The sequence below is a fragment of the Saccopteryx bilineata genome, chromosome 10 (assembly GCF_036850765.1).
Source record: "Saccopteryx bilineata isolate mSacBil1 chromosome 10, mSacBil1_pri_phased_curated, whole genome shotgun sequence".
In the NCBI taxonomy this organism is placed as follows: domain Eukaryota; kingdom Metazoa; phylum Chordata; class Mammalia; order Chiroptera; family Emballonuridae; genus Saccopteryx; species Saccopteryx bilineata.
The window spans coordinates 24,369,255-24,390,227 of record NC_089499.1 but is presented as its reverse complement, the minus strand read 5'-3'; the positions used below and the strand labels follow the sequence as shown (position 1 = coordinate 24,390,227).

The following is a 20,973-nucleotide window of genomic DNA, read 5'->3' as shown; positions in this document are numbered from 1 at the left end:
TTGAAAAAAGAAAGCCCTGATCAAATAAAGAAATAGCCTTTATTTGGTATGAAAAAAATATTTTAGACAAGTAGTATATAATTTCTACTGCTTATTGGATAAAATACTCTTTAGGAGGTTAATTTATACCACATTTTTATCCAAGAAATATTCCTGATTATATAGATCTAGACTTGGATCATTCTTTAATCATATACCAGCCCCATAAGGATAAAGCTATTACAAGACATGACAGTAATAAGCAAACAGCAGTTACAGACCACCCTAAACAAGACTGCATTACAAAGACGCTCTGCTTACCTTGCTTGGTGGTCTGGACGTCTTCCTGCCTGGGGTATAATCACCTTCATTTTCAGAGCCAGATGCTTTCCTTTTCTTGGCCCCTCGGCCTTTACCTTAAAATGATACAAAGGGTTTTTGTCTTTTTCTCCCAAGGTTAAAGTACAATATAAACAGATGAAAATATCATACTTCTTGGGCCTTTCCTATCTTAATATGAATGATGTAGACACAACGTGGCAGCATCATCTGCCACATCTGGAGTTGACATGACTAAACAGTACTTCACAAATACATTTGAACTAATTATAAAGTTCCTCATGACCAAGCCCATAATCCATAAAATATTTGCATTTTGCACATACTGTCCTTGGGCCTGAAAAAAATCTTAGAATATGCTTTTTAAATTGTAATGTAAAACAAATTTAGTTTCTAGTTTGTCATAGACCAATACTTTAAAAATATGAAATACTAGAAAATATACTTTACACAAATTAGAAAGATTTAAATCCTTACTCTAAATTTTACTTATTGGTTACTAGTAACAACCAATTGCTGATCCCACGTTAAGTAGCACAATCTTAGAATACCCCCTCAGTGTTAACCAGGAAATGATCTGTCAATTTTATATTCCTTCTCAGACCTAAACTTACCACATGCAGCCTATTTTTTTCATCTACCTAACTTATTCTCATCATTGGAGGAGGAAGTGGAAATGGTAATATTAAACGTTCTCCATGCTCTAGTAGTGATTCCAGTGAGGGAAAGAAAATGAAACTTGCAATTATAAATTTTTGAGAATTTCTCCGGAGCTATGATCAACTAGAAGCCTGTATTACAGCAGTAAGAACAGCCAGCCAGATCACCTTGGGATGCCGTATCTGAGCAGATGAAGTGGCAGTTCTGTCGTTACAGAGGTTCCGGCCACGCCTACTGTAAGGGTGGCCCCCCACGCACTTGCCACCCTGCCCTTCTCCCTGGTTTCCCTGCAGGCCTAGCTCTCTACCCTGTCATTTAGAAATAAACACGATGGTATCTGTCAGTTGGATAAAAGGCTGAACACCTACCTTGAGAGAAAGTCATGTCTTAACATTTTCTAAAGCATCTGTAAGTACTGTCTGGATTCTCAAGGCAAAGGAGGATGCCAGGGAGAGGAGCAGGTGCTGGTGCCTGCAGGGCCCTGGACGCAGCTATTTCATTTCCTAGATCAGCAAAAAGCTCTGGCCTAGGAGTCCCAGCTCCAGCCTACTCCAGTGAGCACTCCACAGGGGTCTCTTCCTACGCATGCAAATGTTTACTTCTCTAAGTCTCAACGTCTTGACTTGTAAAACAAAGAGTAAATTGCTATACTTCCCTTTGGATTAATTCAGCACTGATTCTTAGATTACATTGCTTGTTGAGTCTAGTAATTTATAATAAAATAGATACCCAATCTTTCTAAATGCAGTTAGTAGAAGAGACTAAATATTTCCCACATGGCCTGTTTGAGGGTTATAGAGAGATAATCCTCACCTTTTGGTGTTGCGGTCTTCTTTGGAATGCCAAATTCTGAATCCGAGTCAGAGTTGATAGTCTCTACTTTCTTCTGTTTGGGGGTTCTCTTGGGCTTAGGGGTTGTATCTGAAGATGGTTTTCCTATTTAGCAAATTTCTATTGTTTAGATCAATGTAATATACTTACCAACAAACAAGCTGAAGTGAATCCTAAAACAATGGAACTTCTACAGCTGATATAAAATAAAGTAGCCTTAAGTAATAAAATGGTTTCTCTCCATTTGGTTCCAATGTAAAGGCAAACATCATAATTTCTCATAGATGATAAAATACTTTTTATTTGATTCTGCATAATTTGCCTTTAGATAATTCAAGTGTGATATTTTAAATAAGGGCCATTAAAATTAATTAAGCATTAACTTTTTAAGAGCAGTAAAAATATAATCAAGATGCCTGACCAAGTGGTGGTATAATGGATAGAGCATCAGCCTTAGATACCGAGGACCCACATTCAAAACCCTGAGGTCACTGGCTTGAGCATGGGATCACTGGCTCAGCTGGAGACCCCTGGTCAAGGCACATTTGAAAAAGCAATCAATGAACAACAAATAAGGTGCCACAATGAAGAATTGATGCTTCTCATCTCTCTCCCTTCCTATCTGTCTGTCCCTCTCTCTGGCTAAAATATATATAAATATATAGTCAAGACAAAAACATATTTGACATTAATTATAACCCAAGTATAACCATATATTAAATTCTAACTTTTAAAATATTTTAAAAAAATAAAACAATTTATGTGGGACCCTTAAATACAAAGACTAGATGCTGATTCACTTACTTATATTAAGTTGAAATTCAGACTTGGCACTTTTATGTGAAAAGAAATATGAAAATTCTAGAAAAGTAGACAATAGACCCAATGACCTTTGTTTTGATGAATTTTGTCTTAAAAATAGATTTTTTCAGCTTCATTTACAGTCTATGTGAAAATTATTACTAACTACTTGTGTGATGAGTAAAGCCTAATTTGAAAAAAAAAATTGACTTAACTACAGACTTTTCTATTAAAAAGAAAGAGCCCATGCTAACGCTGTGGCACTTTAGTCCCAGTCCAACCTGAGATGCCAGAGCTAAGGCTCCTCATGAGAACAGCAGGAGCCCACGTGCTTGGGCAGCGGCTGCCACAGAGCAGCTCCTAGCGGAAGGACAGACTGGCACAGCAGGAGCTCGAGGGACCACCTCTTTTCTTTGGAAGAGTTTCAGACTTGCAATGATAGGTTGCACTTTCAACTCTACTGGGCAAATATTAAGTCAGGTATCTGAGTGCTGTGAGTAGCCTTTTTGCTGTAAACTTATTGGAGCTACAGGATTTAACTTGTACAGCATAATAATTTGTAACCTGGAGTTCCATACATGATCTCTCAGAGGGACATGATACATCCTCTCCTTGAAATGGTACTTTGTGAGAATCCTGTTTTTAGAGGAAGGTTGAGGGCTTGCTGGGGTCCCCGAAATCACACCACACAGACGTCATCCAGTCAGGAGACACAAGGCTAGTTAGTTCAGCTACTGGTGAAACAGCCAAACAGAACAGGCATGATGTGCTATCCTTTTAGTTAATGCTAAATTCTGACTCTTTAGGTTAAATAGGAGTGAATAGCTTGGTGAAGGAACAGATATGTTAAAAGAACTGACACAGTTCCCAAGTTAAAAGGGTTGTTATAAGATGCTAATATGAAGATAAAAAAAAAGATGCTGAAAGGGAAATTATAGGGCCTGTCTCAATCTGAATTCCCCAGAAGCAGACCTCACCTGATCCTAAGTCAAAGACTCAAGTATTATTTGGGAGGTAAAAGAATATAAAAATGAGACCATGAAGAGAAGGCAGCCAGGAACAGGTAAGTGTGCCAAGAGGTCTTCAGTCTGGGAGCTTACCCATACGGAATCTCTGGGAGCCAATGTAAACACGTCCCAGAGGAGTAAGAGCACTCAGATATTTACACACTAGCTTTCCTCAGTCACAGACAGAGGATGACTGGGGGTGGGGAAGTGTTAATATTCCAGCACAGCAACAAAGAGAAAGTCCTGAGGCAAAGAAATGCAGACACTGGCACATGTGCACTGAGGGAGGGGCAGGGGGTATGGGCAGGGCCTCCAGTGTTCTGGCTAGGGAGGCTCCTTTAGCCAGCCGATTTCTCACCACATCCCTCGTGCATTCAGCATAAGTAGGAACTTTGTTTTTCTGCTACATCTAAGAAATGTGTGTCTTCAATGGTATTGTCTATTGTGCATTTTAAAGACCCTGAAGGGACAGTCCATACCTTCTGTTTACTTGCTGTATAAGTAGCATTTATCTTTTAAACACAAAGAACTATAACTTCCTTCAAAAACACCAAGGTATGGACGTTGGTACTAGTAACAGATTCATGAATCAACTTAGTGTTTCATAGACAATTAAGGCTATGCCAAAGAAAGATGGCTCAAAAAGAGGACCCCAAATGGACTGACCAATCATTCCACATGAAGAGTTGTCATGGCCTATCCAGATAACACAACCAGGCTACTAGCATGACAAATTTTTAATCTACTTTACAATCTAACAACTACAAGAAAGCTTTGCTATCTTTTGTATCAAAGCATGGGATTATTTTATAGTTAAAGCTTTAAAATGGTCTTAAAATCATTTTAATAATTACCTCACATGGTTAGAAAACAAAAGGGATTCTCCTTATATACATTTATACATTATAACTATCTTCTAGTGAACTCCCAGTACAATTAGTTTCAAATGATATTAAATGTCCTTTACCAGCAATTCTCTCTGCATGGTTTATGCAATGCTCACAGAAACCAAATGGAAGTACATACGTACCCTTTTTAGCAGCCACTGTTTTACTTGGAACTTTATCTATTTGTTTCAGACCAAAGGATGGGGAAAAAACAGAAGCAGAATCTTCTTCATTACTGTCAAATTTAGCTGAATCTAAAAATTACAAAGCTTTTTATCAGTAAAAAGATTCTGTAAGGACCAGTTAGTAAACTTTTATTATTTTTTTTAACTAATGACTTCTCCTGAGACAATTGAGCTTACAAATTTCTATTTTGTGATTTTATAATCTATAATATCCAAACAGCTGAAAATAAAAAAAATAATATTATATTTTAAAAATGCTAACTCTGTTGTTAAATGGTATAGAATATGTAATAATTTTTTAAAATAGTCCTAAGGCTAATCATTGGTTAACTGACCAATTCAAAAATAAATACCGGTTTATTTTTAAATGCTATATGAAAAAGTTCTCACTGTGATTGTTTTAGTATCTACACATCTAATGCTATCAACCATTTCAGGGATATAAGTTATAATGGTCAAATCTAAAAAAGTAGTAAGTATTCATCTTTTTAAATCAATTTGATTAAAAAGCATGTAGGCTTACCTTCAGTATATTTTTACAAATTAATCAATTCCTCTTTGCATCCCTCCATCCTTAACACCAAAACAGGGACTCTTAAAATGGCTACTTTTACATAACTGTTTTGACATGCTGTCAAAATGCATATCTATCTATATAGAGAGAGTATGTGCCAGATCTATCTATATCTGTCCACATATGTGCATTAAAAAATGCAAGACAGTGAATCAATTCAATCTAACCAGATTGTTTTCTTAAGAATTCCATACACAAAAATATAGGAAATAAAAAATACTTGGATTAAATTTGCTTCTATGAAAGTTTTAGTCTTTCAGCTACCAGGGTTTAGTAAAACAAACTGGCCTATCACTACCCGTGTAGCTTTTTAAAAATCTGTCATATGTAAATCATGTTGCCATGAAAATCAAAATTCAATCTTCCAAAATTTCTACATTTTTTTTTTCTCATTAACACACTACCCCTCCACCACACTCCCTACATACACACAAATTAGCATCTGCCCAGCCACCTAAGTGCTTCCATAATACCTATTTTGACCAAGCAGTTCAGAATCACCTCAGGAAAAATACATAAACCTTATCACATTGAGGAAAATGTAAAAAGGTAAGGTATCTACTCATAAAAAAATCCTGAATTAAATCATGATCTAATGATTTATCTACTGTGTTTTCTTCTCCACTAAATCATAGCAATCAGTTACCAATGAAAAGATGAAAGTGAGCATACCATCTTCTGACTTCTGAGAGTAGGAAGGAAATGAGAAGAGATTCCCAAAATCCTGACTTTTTTTGTCATGAGAAGATTTTCTATTAAAAAGAAAAACACAATATAATTTAAATATCTAGTTTCAACCTTGAAAATTATATATAATATATACAGCAGGATTATAATCACAGAACAAAATTTTGTTCTCATTTGTTTCTCTGTTAAAGACACAGCAACCAAACCATTTTCCTCTAATATACACACATGTGCATACAGACATACACAGACAGCAGACACCCAATGATTTCACCTAAGAGAATGGAGATTGAGTAAAGGTCTAGTTATAAAAAATATCACTAAATTAAATTTTATGGTTGCTAGAACCATTCCAGAATTTTTTTTCCATTCCAGAATTTAACATTAGTAAATTACAAGAATCCACGGAGAAAGGCAAAATCTCCATCAGAGTAGGCAATAATTCTATTTTTGATCCTAGACTACATGTGGTAAAATACTTCCTTAAATAGTCTCAAATAGTTCACACACTTCACATCAACATGTTAGTGTTCACCCTCATTGGACAAGAAAAATCAATCAAGGCCAAAGCTTGGAAAGAACCCTAAAATTCCTATTTCTGAAGATTTATTAACTTTTCTCTGAACCAGAGGTTGTCAAACTATGTCCCATAGGCCTGCTGGCTATTTTTGTAAATTAAGTTTTAATGGAACACAGCCTCCAGTTTATGGCTGTTTTCTTGCTACAATAACACCATTGAGTAGTTATGGCATAGTCCATATGACCAGCAAAACCTAAACTATTTATTATTGAGCCTTTTATGAAATAATTTTTCCAATCCATGTTCTGAACTATAGCAAAAGTTATGTAAACAGCTGTATTACCAACCAAATTTATTGCTTCATGAGGAGAACCTTCCTTAGAGTAATAATTTCTTAGAATTTACTAGATCTTTGACAGATGTCTAATCAACTAACTATACCATATACCTGAGTAGCAGTTGCTTCATTACTTACTCTGGAGTAGCTTTTGATTTGCCAAGTGAAAATGTGTATTCATCTTTATCTAGGCCATCTGAGGGAACAAATTCATCATCCCCATCATTCATTATCGGAGATGCTTTAACTTTCAATTCCTCTAAATCATTATTGTCGTCGTCATCATCAGCATCATCATCCTCTTCTTCTGAGAAATCAAATGTGTACTTAGGCCTCTCCGCTGGAGAAAAGTGAAAGTAAATGTTAAAATCAAATCCAGCTTTATCCACATGAAATATGATGAGTAATGCATTTGAAAAATATTCCAGCTATCACTAAAAACACTCAATAAAAAGAGACAAGCATTTAGAGAATAAACGCCAACAACTTTGGCCTCAGTTATTTTCATAGTGTTAACAATCTAGCTGTACTTCCCAGGAGGCTATGGGGTAATGCTGCACACGTTAAGAGAGCATAAACAGATGAGATTATTAAGATGTGGCTTGTCATACTTAAATATTACTCAAAAACATAAAAGAAGTCATATGGCCACTGTAAAAGATTTATCATTTCTGTGATTACAAAAGACAAATCTTACTGGTCTTTAGAAAGTACTAATCTTAACCTTTTTCATAAAAACATCTATTAATAGTAGTTTCACTACAAAATAACAGATAGTAATATTTCAGGTGAATAAGAGAAAGTAGAGGTAAGACCAATAATTTATCAAGACAATAATTTAATATAATGTATAAAAATTACCAACTATGGAGAAAGGCACATTGGTATTATACAAATAAGTTTTATTATAACTTCTAGCATATGCTATAAAATAAAATTTAAAAATCATTTAGATGCCATATTTTTACTTATTTCTAGATGAATGGAAAAAGGATAAATACAATTTTGAAGCATTTAATGTAATAAATTAACTGTCATGTAACTTAAGTTCCACGTTAAAAAGTCATATTGCCTGACTAGGACCAGGCAGTGGAACAGTGAATACAGCGTTGGACTGGGACACAGAGGACCCAGGTTTGAAACTCTGAGGTCACTGCTTGAGCTTGAGCGTGGGCCCATCAGGTTTGAGTACAGGGTTGCTGGCTGGAGCATGGGGTTGCTGGCTTGAGCGTGGGATCATAAACATGCCCCCATGGTCACTGGCTTGAGCCCAAAGGTTGCTGGCTTGAAGCCCAAAGTCACTGGCTTGAGCACAAGGTCACTGGCTTGAAAAAGAGGTCACTCGGTCTGCTGTAGCCCCCTCACCCCTGGGTCAAGGCACACATGAAAAAGCAGTCAATGAACAACTAAGGAGTCGCAGTGAAGAATTGATGCTTCTCTCTCCCTTCCAGTTTGTCTTTATCTGTCCCTCTCTCTGTCACACACACACACACACACACACGAAAAAAAATTCATATATATTATACTACCTATACACTTTAGGAAAAGAAATTCAATCACTTTGTGATTACACAACCAAAGAATTTAAGGCCTGACATATAATTTAAAATGTAGCTCCCAGAGATAAAACAACTGTAATGATGTTATTCATTTTAAGTAAATGATGACTTAAATTTGAGAAGAATCTATAAAATAGGAGTCATCAGTTTTTAATTATTTGAATACTTTAAGTTTATGAATACATTCAGATAGGATCAAATCACATGCTTAACAGCAATATAGAACAAAATGGGACTGTGCATCCTAGCTCTTTGACTGCAGTGATCTAGTAATCTAATGGTATTGCCCTGTGCGTGGAATCAGACTCCTAAAGTTGGGAGAAATTTTTTGGATACAAAGGTAGAAAACTAAACAAAAACAAAACTCTGCAGTATTTCTATTGACCCATCACTCGTGGTATACTACCATAATACATTTTTTACCAAAAGTCTTCAAACTATGAATGAAATATAACCCAAACTTTATATAAACATCAATAAAAAAGCAATTTGGCTGGTGGGTACACAATGCAATATACAGACCATCTATCATAGAAATGTACACTTGAAACCTACATAATCTTATTAAGGAATATCACCCCAAAATTTTAATGAAAAGAAGAAAACATGGTTCATTCTAGGAAATCTGTCTAACGTCCAACTTTGCTAGAAAAAACCATTCTGTAAAGCAACTTTTGTCTTTGTGGACTAAAACTCCTGAAATACTAATGGTGTAGTACTTTAGTAACACTGTCAATACAAATAATATGGGTAATACTAACTTGGCCAAACTACAACATACAATAAAATAAGTATAAAATGTATCACAATACCAGCCGCTCTTCTAAGCAAAGAATCTCTTGGAATAACCACAGGTTCTGTTTCTTCCAAGTCACTTTCTGACTTGGATTCATCATCAGACCAAGGGTTCCGTTTCTTCATTTTCTTTGTGTTAGGTTTGCCAGCTGATGTAGGTACTTTTCTCTTTCTCACTCTGGTACCTAAAACCAAAAGAACAACAACGACAGTATGTATCCATACTTACACAAATGTCATTAGCAAAACCAAAACTAATATAATGAAAAGTTCCGTATAATAACAAATGTTCGTGAACATTGAGATATTACATAAAACTATTAGAAAAAAAGCGCAATCAAAAGTATCTTGTAATACCCTGTGTATATAGATTTTATCAGAAAAGGCTTGGTAACAAATCCTCACCAGGCTCCTTTTTCTCCCTTTTGGGTTTGGGACCTTTATTTATAGGCACAGACTGGATCAATGTTTCTTCTCCTGTACTTTCTATTGGTGTTCCACTGAATTCTTCATCGAATTCCACTTTTACTGCTGAGGTATCGAGATCACCCTACACATTAAAAAGAAAATCAAACCAAGAATGAAAATAAAAGTTAAATCACTACTGTGTACCTTAGAGATACATTTCCAGCCAGTACATTGCTTCTTCATATTATATGAGTAAAAAATAATAAAATGTAATTCTACTGACATCTTAACAGAGCTTTGATCAGACCATGTTTTACTTGATATATCTAAAGCAAATGGTACTGCTTACCACTCTAATCTTCTGGTACATACTATTAGATGACAGCTACCTAAAAGCAACCATAAAAAATAAGGAGGCCATTTTCCATTGTCAAATGAGACTTTCAGACCAATAGCTAACTATTCCAAAAGGTACCTGCAAAATAAGTTGCTACAGCGGTGGCCTCTATATCCTAGAAAAAACCCTTTAGATTATTAAAAGAAAATAAGCAACACAAGCATGCACTGCTAGGCATTATAAAATGAAGTCCTCTGACTAAAATTACTGAATGAGAGAAAGAGAAGACAAGTCACTACAATACGAATAACAAATACAGAGGTAGGTGTAACAGTGACCCAGGGAAGAACGGAGCAGCTCTGCCTAGAGCAGGACCAGAGAAGACTCCAAGAAGGAGGCTTTCTGACTGGGTTTTGACCTCAGGTGAGGTGAGTGAAGGGAGAAAGAGCATCCCAGGCAAAAGACACAGTGGCATGAGTTGCCACATTGTTTACAGAATTGCAAATAGTCTGCTAGAATTCAAGGCAAGGTGAGAGGAAAGATTAGTGTACAAAAACACAGGAAGGCATGTAGGAGCTAAATCACTGCATACAGGAGCGTGGGTATTGTCAGTGGGGACCCACTGAGAACTTTTAAGCATTTGTATAAGTCACACTTTTTGGAACTATCGCTCTAGTAGTTGAGAGAGAAGACTGAGAGGAATGAAGTGGAGAGAGGTAAAAATCATGATTAGATGACTGGAGAGACAGCAAGACTACTTAAAAGGATTGCTTTCAATTATCTTAGAGAAAACACAGAATCCTAACTCGGTGTCAAGGAGACCAAGATGCGAAGGTGGATTTTGGAGTTGCTTCGTAGGCAATCAGTATGATTTAGGTACTAATTGAATGGGGCAATTCCCAGGGTTTGGGCTTACATTAGTAATGGCTGATAATACCAGTAACTGAGATAAGGCACAGAGGTGGTATAGGTGGTTTTGAAGTCTGGATATTGAATCCAGTTTCAGAAATGCTGAGTTTGAGAGGCTCTAGGTATTCGACTGGCTACAGCAGCCTGGCACTCCTGAAAAGCTTAGGGACATAGAGTCATCGTGTGAGTGGAAAAGCTATGATGTTACTCAAGGGAAGTATGTGGGGTAAAGAGAACAATGCTGAGAACTGAGCCTGACAAACACCAAATGAAGAGGAAAGAAGCCCTTTTCCTACGGAGAAAGCAAGTGCATGTCTAAGTGAACCTGTGTGTGGCGGGGAGCCAGGGGAGGAAGAAGACCTGTTTATTACAACTCTGATGTTGTAATGCTCCTCTGCTTCAACTATTAGCTCTGTACAGAGAACTTTCCCAACCTCTCCAGCTCCTGGACTCATTTTCCCAAGCTCTAATTAGACTGTTGGACATATCCATCTACATATCCCGTGGGTTCCAAAATCAAGATGCCCAGAAAAATCTGCATCTGTCTTTCAGAACATCATGCCTCCTATTTCCTCAACTCTGAACAGTATCTCAATGTTTCCTCCTCCTGCTAACTCTTGCCCATCTGCTGGAGGGTAGATAAGTCTCACACTTTTCAATCCTCAATAGCACCAATCAATGCCAATGACATCGGATGTGCTTGACGATCTTTTAACTAATAGTAAAAACAAAGAGTAAAAAAATAATAGCTTACTTTAACAGTCAAACAAACCCTCTTCTGCTATAAGACCAGCTTAATTAGTCATGATACAGTACTAAAATTTATATTTTAAAGATGACATATATATTTTTTGTTCATGATTTTAATTTAGAATGCTTGAGTACAGTATTTCTATTATTTTTAAAATGGAATAAAGCAGGTAGCTTTTTATATGTATGTGTCCTTGACTAATATTTTTCTTCTATGGATCAACTGCTTTCATAGAACAAATGATCTTCTATCACAAGTGAATATATTAGAAACATAACAAAGCATTATTTAAGCACACAGTAAAATTAAAATATATATATATATACACACACATCATTATGGGGGTAGAGTCTACCAATGAGCTAAAACAGAGGTATGTCATACCTTTTTCTTCTTCAACAACTTTTTGCTGGCGTCTGCCTTCATAGCAGTAATCTCGGGAACTATTCTTCTCCCGTAAGGTGAGGGCATTGTCTCTTCCAACTGAAGTTTCTTCACCTTAGGTTTACCAACTTTACCTTTTATTGCTTTTCCAGCCATTCCAGCCATTATATCTTCTCGTTCTTGCGCTTCCACTTTCTGAAATATAATTTTAAAGGAGGCAAGGCAAGAACAGGTGCATAAACAACTCATTAGAAAAGACTATTGAGTAAGAAATTAAAACTAATTTTATTCATTCCGTAAAGAATAAAGCTTTCTTTTCAAGTGATCTAAGATAGCATAATGGAAAGAGATAATAAATTTAAGTATTGATTAAGACCTCGGTTGTAGTCCCAGTGCTGTCAAAATAGCTTTGCATTTAAAATACAAGAGCGTAGTAACTGAATGACCCATATGTTGTACTATGGAATCATGACTTCTGATGCCATGGTATCATCAGAATCCCAGCAAATCATGCAAAAAAGGCAGTTCTGTTAAGTATATATAAGGTCTACCAGAAAGTTCTGTCCGTTTCTATCACAAGTTTCAACACATAAGCACGTTTATTTGGCGCATGTGTGCCTCCCTATTTTTATCACTTAATGTATACATACTGACGTAGCAAATTAACTAAAACAAAGTTGATTCACGTTAGTCTTATGTGTGACGCGATAGTGTACCCATGGCTACTGATAAAGTTCATTTAAACCACTGTAATTTTTACGAATTTCAACAAGGAAGAAATGCTATAGAAGCATGTCTGTCGCATCCACCATATTCCCGGACTTAATTAGCACCCTCCGACTATCACTTGTTTTTGTCCTTACAAAAGTTTTTGAAGGGCTAAAAATTAAAAAATGAAGAGGATATCAAACAAGCACTGGTTTAATTTTTCACATCAAAGGATAAAACATTTTTCAAAAATGGGATATACAAATTGCCCTCACGCTGGCAAGAAATCATTAATAATAATGGCAATTATATTATTTAATAAAGTTTATTGACGGTAAGAAAAATTTGTATTTTGTTTTATTCCAAAAATGGACAGAACTTTCCGGTAGACCTTATATAAAGCTACTCTTTACTATTGGTTTAGCCATCCAGAAAATATGAAAAAAAAATTGTTCTTAAACAAGGTTGCCCTGGCAGATAGATGCTCAGCAGTAGAGCATCCGCCCGACATGTGGAAGTCCTGGGTTCCATCCCAAGTCAGGGCACACAGGAGAAGCAATCTGCTTCTTAACCCCCATCTCTCCTCCCGCAGCCATGGCTTGAATGGCAAAGTTGGCCGCAGGAGCCGACAATGGCTCCATGTCCTCGCCTCAGGTGTTCAGCTGCTGAGCAATGGAGCAGCTGTCCAGACAGGCAGAGCACTGCCTGGTAGGGGGCTTGCCAGTCAGGGTGCCTGCAAGAGTCTGTCTCCCCCAGCCTCTCACTTAATTTAAAAACTAACAAACAAGGTCAGAAAGTATGAAAATTAAAAGGACCAATATAGTAAGACTGAACTAAAAAGATTCTGTGTAATAATGAGTATATAATCATGATTAATGTTTAAAAGTTTTTATCTTACAAAATTATTCCTTCAAGTAACTAGCATGTTTTGAAAGGTACTAGGGAAAATGCCATCTTAATCTCTTGAAGAGTTATTTAAGAAATCCTTGTAGCATGATAGCTTAACAGAAATAACAAGCTTTGAAATCACAGATCTGGATTTCAATTTATACACTTCCACTTATTACTTATAAATCCCTGGGAAATAACATTTATAATTTATAAAGCACCTACTATGTGCAAGGCATTAATAAACATATGATGCTCATTTTATGGATGAAGAAACTAGAACTATGAGAAGTAGTAATTCCTCTTAACCATAATGTTATAATTCCTCTCTAAGCCAGTTACTTAACTTCTCTAAGCTTCAGAATTTTCATCTATATAGCAAGTTAATAATAAAAAAACCTCTCTAACTTGAGGTGGTAGTGGGAATCACTGATGATTACAAAGAATGCGGTGCCAACCTACATCAGAGATTCAATTAATTGTATCATTAGACTTTCAATGACACAGATCAACACAAAATTTAAGTCTAAATCTTTTTTTTATATATATAGGGACAGAGAGAGAGTCAGAAAGAGGAATAGACAGGGACAGACAGAAACAGAGAGAGATGAGAAGCATCAATTATCAGTTTTTCATTGTGACACCTTAGTAGTTCACTGATTGCTTTCTCATATGTGCCTTGACCATGGGCCTACAGCAGACCGAGTAACCCCTTGCTCGAGCCAGCGACCTTGGGTCCAAGCTGGTGAGCTTTGCTCAAACCAGATGAGCCCGCACTAAAGCTGGTGGCCTCAGGGTCTCAAACCTGGGTCTTCGGCATCCCAGTCCGACGCTCTATCCACTGCGCCACCGCCTGGTCAGGCAGTCTAAATCATTTTAATGTTAAAAATATATCCAGAATAAATAAGCTGTTTGGACCTACTTTGCTAATTAGCAAATAATAAAATAAAGTGATAAATTAAAAATGAAAGAGTAGTAGTATTCACTGGAATTGTTTTGAGTGGTACCATTTCATTACAGTAAGGAAATTTATAGCCATAACCACAAAAAGTTTCCTGTCTCATATTAATCGTGATCAGATTTAAAGCAATATTATCATTAATATTAATCAGGAACAACACTTTTCCTTTAATATATGCTAATTTAATTTGATGGATATTAATTTTTAAATGTATAAGTGAGCAGAAAAAAAGTCTCAGATTTTTAAAAATCTAAATCATTAATAATATAAGAAAAGCATAAATCAAGGCATACTTAATATTTGTGGCACTTGAAATATTAAGAAAACCCAGAATAGCACTAAAATATTCCAGAAATTTTATTAGGCAACTTATACACCACACTTGTTCTTAACAGTTCTAATTCTGACTTAGGCCATGAAAATAAAACTAGAGTATATGGACAATAAATCAATGAAATAACTAAAAAGTAAAAAAAGTAGTATCATATGAGTAATAATAATTACCTTGTGCTCCTCAAAATCAGATAATTATACTGCTACATTAACTTAATTCTAAAATTTTAAGTGAGTTAATTGCTTAAAAGCAAATTGGACAATTTTAGAAAATGTTTACACTATTTTCTTTCTCTACATTTTTCTTTTATTTTTTAAATTAGAATTCTACCTGGAGAAAAATAAGTTATAACAAAAAATATTAAAATTTATCTGTTACAAGCCCAAAGAAATTATCATTTTACTTTCTGAAAATCAAAGTACCTATAGTGTATCATGTATGTGTGTACACACTGCTTTTTGGAGGAAAAACATTAAACTGAATTATCATTAAGCTAATTTGAAGTTAAGAAATTTAAACTAATGGAAAGTATTAGAATTTATTCTAAATTTCAACTCCATACCAGACAGAACTTTTCTTTATATAGAAGCTTAATTATAATTTGGCTCAAACACAATTTAACCTCACAAAGTTGAAGGAAACCGAGACAATTAAAAAGAATTTTCATGAACATTACTTTTCTAAGTATGTCTTAATGGAGACTCAACCTACATCCAGTTCTTCAACAAATGCTGCTAAATCTTCTTTCCAAAGATCTGAAGGAGATTTTCTTTTAAGATCATTGACCTCTCGCCCCTATGATAAAGAAAGTAGTATGATTTAAACATCTGACAATTTAAAAATGTATAAACGGTAAATCAAAGCACTTATTTTTGAGAAAAGAAAAACAAAGATATGGATAGCACTGAAATATCAGTTTCAAATTATTTAACCCACAAAAGTTCATACTTTTGAATCTCTCTGTTTAATCAGTTCTTCAACTTTTTCTTTAGTAAGACACCATAGAGACATATTTAAAATATAATTAAAATCAGGGCCTGTAGGAGTTCCTGAATCAGAGGAACTATCATCATGCTGGATTTGTGTTTCCTCCTCTTCTGCTGCCTGTAAAAAATAATAAACTTCATATTAAAGTCCTGGATAGCATCAAATCATTGTTATATTTTACTGAATACTGACTGTAAAATTCCATTACTGCTATACTCTTAATGCTACCTCTTCAGTTGATAGAGGCATTTTAGAATATCACTAAAATTACCAAAAAAAATACATTTCCTATAAAAAGTTTAAATATTCTAAAAATGTATAATAAAGTCTTCAAAAAGAGTGGTATATTGAGTCCCTTTTATCTAAGTATGTGATAAAAAGTTAACTGCTTAGCCCAGACACTGTAAGTCATGAATTGAGAAGACACCACATCTTAAAATTAATATAGTGGAACTAATGTTTTATCACTGCATCTTGTCAGAATTTTATATTTAGTGAGTGAATGAAAAATCTGAAACACAAAATATCACTTATGAAAAATGTTTTACAGTTACTCTAAATATGCTAAAGTAGAGTCACTCTCTAGGGATGAATTTTTAATAAAAATTCTCTAAAGCAACACTAGTCATGTAATGACTAAGAGAAAGTTCATTTAAGAATTTAAGAGCTGGTAAGAGTATGAATTATGAGGGCTATTCCAAAATTTGATTTATAAGGTCTTTTTTACGGAAAGGATTGCAATAAACAATTCTCATGCTAATGTTATATTTCAAAATCTAATAAATTTAACAGAAATTGTAGGTGACATTACCTTTACAATGTTTAAAATAAAAATAATCATTAAATAAAATTGCATCTAAACTGTTTAAGAAACTCAGATAATTAAAAATGACTAACATGATACTCCATAAAAAAAAAGTTCACTTTTGGTAACTTTTAAAAAAGAAAAAAAGAGCTTTAAATTTAAAATATTCAATAAAAAAATTTATATATGAGTCAAGTTTAAATAAGTATACTTCAGAAGAAAAAAGGGATAAAAATTGCAAAGCAAGATGCCTCATGACATAAACAAAACTATAAATTCATTGAGCAACAGTAGCCAAATAAGGAATGTTGTTGTTGAGCTGATAGTTCCTAGAAAACTCATGACAAATTAATTCTCCAGTTTTAAAAAATTTGTCATGAAACAGTGTTGCTATGGAATATTTAGGCTGTTACACTACTATTAAAATATTATTAGATTGTCATAAAATCCTGTTTAGAGCCATACTTTGGAAATCTACTTACTCTAGGTTTTGATGACACCCAGGGTACTGTTAGTGAGCACTCTAAGAATGTGTATCTATCACTGTTCACATGAAGGTGAGTAAGGATACTTTCAGAAAGTATCCTTACTTTCTGATTAAACTGTCAGTTTTAATCCAAATTCTATTATGTTTTTGAAAAAAATTATAATCTTCTAATTATCTTTTTTATAATTCTCTCTTCTCCAATTCTACAGAACAGGACATGCTTGTAAGGGAAGTTTTGTTACCTGAACCCCCAAAATGAACCCATGACCAAGATGCTGAGAAAATTGTGATGGTGACAATGAAATTATTAAAACCAAACACTAGATTTTACCCATGAAGTCTATTTCCACCAGAAGGGCATTCTCAATCTCTAAACACATTTCTTTTAAAACTAAGCATAAATTCATTAGCTCACTAATTTTTTAAAGGTATAGTTTAAACCAACTGTGATGCAGAAGGGCAAGTAGTGTATAAACTATAATTTAGGGTTTAAGAATGCAATAAAACACACTGAAAGAAAAGCAAAGTGCTTGAAGCATCTTAATTCTGAACGCTTCTCATCTTATCCTATCCCTTTTTCCTCAAATGACAAGCCTACTATCTTAATATGCAATTGAAAAATATGTAATTTATTCTAATTTTACTCACTCTAATATAAAGCATTCTACAGATTGTCCAAAATTGGGGGGAGGAGAGCAATAACGGTATAAATGAATGCAGCATTTGAATGTAGTTTGCTGAAAAATCTTATGGTTGAGAACTCAAATGTAGGAAGGTTTACAATTTCAGTTCTAGTTATGTTACATGATCATAATTGTATCTTAAAGATAACATTATCAGTATCATATGTATACAATAGTGTAATTAAGTATCAAAAATTTAATCATTTCCAAAGTTATTCCTTTTGTACATTTGTGTTCTCAATCACAAAGCTATACAATAACACAGCAAGAAACTAATATTGAGGGGACTCTCAAAGTTTCAATATTCCATTCACTGAATTTATATTAGTATTTATGATCTGAAATGGACGATTTAATTAAAACATCAGACTTTCAATCTGAAGTTCCAAGGTTTCAATCTCCAGCCAAAGCTCTAAGCACAGGACAGAACATAGATGGTGCTTGATAAATACTATAATATTGAACAGTGTCCCTGCTCTGCCCAGAGTGAACTGAAACAGACTGAGTGAATGGTGACTGGATACCATACTGTGACCAGAGAATGAACAGTGTGAAATGATTTATGTGCTATCAGTGTAGTTCCCAGACAGTATACATGCACCTCACAAAAGCCACCACCACAACTAATACCCTTTAATGGCAGGCTCAGAAAAAAGGCCAAGGAGACTGAGCTACCTTCTCACACCTGGAGTCATTTCTCCAGGCCCTGGTTGAGTCACACTGGCAAAGTGCTTTGTGGTGGGTGTGCACTGCAAATTCCTGTACTGTATCTGTTCTGTGGATAAACAGAAGACTTCAGTCTCCAAACAGACAACTTAGCACCTTACGCAGTATTCAATTTAAACTTTAGGGGTTGGGTTTTGGTTTGTTTTAGAAGTTGCTTTTAAAAGCTTCTCTGAATGTCTTGTTCTGCAAATGATTACCTTTTCTTGTGCTTCTTTCCAGGCTTTCACTGGGTCAGATTCATAACCTCTCTGGACTAACATTTGAATCAAATCTTTCTTTGACCTATTCTCTATGTGAGGGAAAAATAAAGTTAGGATCAAGAAAAGAGATTCAATTTGTATTTGTTTATATTCTACTGATAAAAATGTCTTCTATTTAATAAAGTTTTTCCATTTTAACTAATGTTCAAATTTTTAAAAGTTGCATCTTACCTATAGTAATTTTCCCTTGTATCTTCTCTAAAATAAAACGAGCTTGGTTGTTAAGCTTTGTAGATTCTGCTCCCAACATCCCTACAAGCCACTCCTTACGTAACCCATAATAACTTAATCGTAAATCAAAGAATTCTTTCAAAATGTCCTGCACAGTTTCGTACTTCTTCAGACATCCCATATGATCAAAGAGTACCTAAGCAAAACACAAAAGTTTTGAAAATTACATAAATCTGCACTGGTATTTTTAACTTCTATGACATCTACAGGATTTAAAATCATAATACACTTAAACACACATCACCCTTAAAAGCTGTTAAATCCAAAACTACTAAGCACATTTCTATAAATATTCCTTTGGTGAATCCAAGAAACTTATAAATTCAATTCTCAAACTGAAAATATTTAAAATAGCAATAGTTTTAAAAGCTAAAAGTAGGTCCTTAAAAAGGGTTATTATTTAATGTGGCTATAAAATCATCTAAGAAAAAAGTTTCCTAACTAAAAATAAATACATTCTATCTCTAAGTTTAAAATTTTTAAATGTAGTTTTCTCTCCCATATACTCAATGGATACACATTCTTTTATTTTTGTAATTGTGCTATAATTCACCCAAACTTCCTCAATTATTTTGGAAATGTTACTTCTCTATCCTTTTTCTCCTTTTTCCGTCAGCTTTTCTTGACGTATTAATGGCACTTTTTCTCAGGCACTGTACTGTTGCTGGATTTTTTTCTTTAACTCTTCTTCAAATCTAGAAGCTAATTGGAAATGGACGGGAATCGAACAAGGGTAATCATACATGTTAACTTTCTACCTTCCTCCCCAATTATGTATAAACACAAATATACAAAAGTGTAATACAGCATATTAGAAGTATGAGGAGGTAAGTACTCCCTAATTAAAATGCTAATAGAAACAGGCATAAGCACCTGGAAAGCCTGCAGCAATCACTCTCATAACTATCAGTCGTGTGTATATCCTATGTGTTCAAGCCCAGATGCACAGATGCAGAGTGGGGATTAAGGGTAGTGGGTAGTGGTGGAGGAAAAGCAATGAGTGTACCTCTAAATTCTACAGCCAGAGTATGGGGGGGTGCGTTCAGACTTAACTATAGCCACTCCCATCATGAAACCAATTACAAAAATTTAACTTTTGGCATGCAAAAAAAGTTAAATTAATAGTAAATCTAAACAGTTACCATGGAATTACAAGTAAGGGTAGTTTGAAGTTTAAAAACTTTGTGTAATCCAGCAGCTTCTGCTTGTGCCAGCTTCTCTTCTGTCATTTTCACCACAAATTTCACAGTTGTATCAGTATGATATTCTTTATAATCAGAAATTAATGCTGGTGTTTTATCTGTTCCATTTAGCATAGGTTCTAAAACCTGTTCTTTGTATACCTATAAAAGATTTAAAAATAGGTAATGCTTTTCATGACACACACTCATGTTCTCATTCCTCAAGTCATACAATTTTTTTTTTAAATTCTCAGTTCCTGTGGACAAAAAAAGGGGGGGGGACCGCCATCATCTGCTGCCCCATCACTATGGAAGACAACAGATGGGGATCTCAACAGAGAAAGATGATACACAAGGTAATGGTGCTGATCTGCTCATACTCCAAGGGCCAGGGAAAGGCTGAGCATGAAAAGACGACACATCAGCTAGAACTGACAAGAGATGACATGCATACTTTTAGATTTGTAACAGCTGATATGAATTGACATGAATTTATTGGCCATATTTTTAAGGGTTCAAAATAATTACATTGTTTTCTTCATTTCAAGATAAAGGTAACAGTATCTTTAAAAGCTAGTTTAAGTTATTCTACATTTACACATGTTCAAAAAACTTTTACTATTTAAATATTCAAAGCACAAATACAATAGAATGGATCAAAAATGTATACAGGAATTTTTAAACATTATACAGAATTAGGGCAAACAAAGATGAAATCATATTCTTACCAGAAAGAACTGCTTAATGCAGTCCCTCTTCAGAGATAGCGCAC

General features: G+C 34.8%; 1 protein-coding gene across 2 annotated transcripts in view; it reads right to left on the bottom strand.

The window, feature by feature from the left end:
- Positions 1-20,973, bottom strand: part of TOP2B (DNA topoisomerase II beta) — a 56,577-nt gene that overhangs the window by 1,116 nt on the left and 34,488 nt on the right. For both annotated transcript variants that reach the window (XM_066245723.1, XM_066245724.1), the window contains exons 23-35: positions 20,163-20,363; positions 18,961-19,156; positions 18,727-18,818; positions 15,790-15,945; positions 15,553-15,636; positions 11,951-12,145; positions 9,567-9,711; positions 9,179-9,346; positions 6,946-7,147; positions 5,936-6,015; positions 4,648-4,758; positions 1,792-1,914; positions 301-395 (exon numbers count right to left, since the gene is read on the bottom strand). In XM_066245723.1, the coding sequence (XP_066101820.1) occupies positions 301-395; positions 1,792-1,914; positions 4,648-4,758; positions 5,936-6,015; positions 6,946-7,147; positions 9,179-9,346; positions 9,567-9,711; positions 11,951-12,145; positions 15,553-15,636; positions 15,790-15,945; positions 18,727-18,818; positions 18,961-19,156; positions 20,163-20,363 (1,848 nt within the window). The remainder of the gene's footprint in view (positions 1-300; positions 396-1,791; positions 1,915-4,647; positions 4,759-5,935; positions 6,016-6,945; positions 7,148-9,178; positions 9,347-9,566; positions 9,712-11,950; positions 12,146-15,552; positions 15,637-15,789; positions 15,946-18,726; positions 18,819-18,960; positions 19,157-20,162; positions 20,364-20,973) is intronic.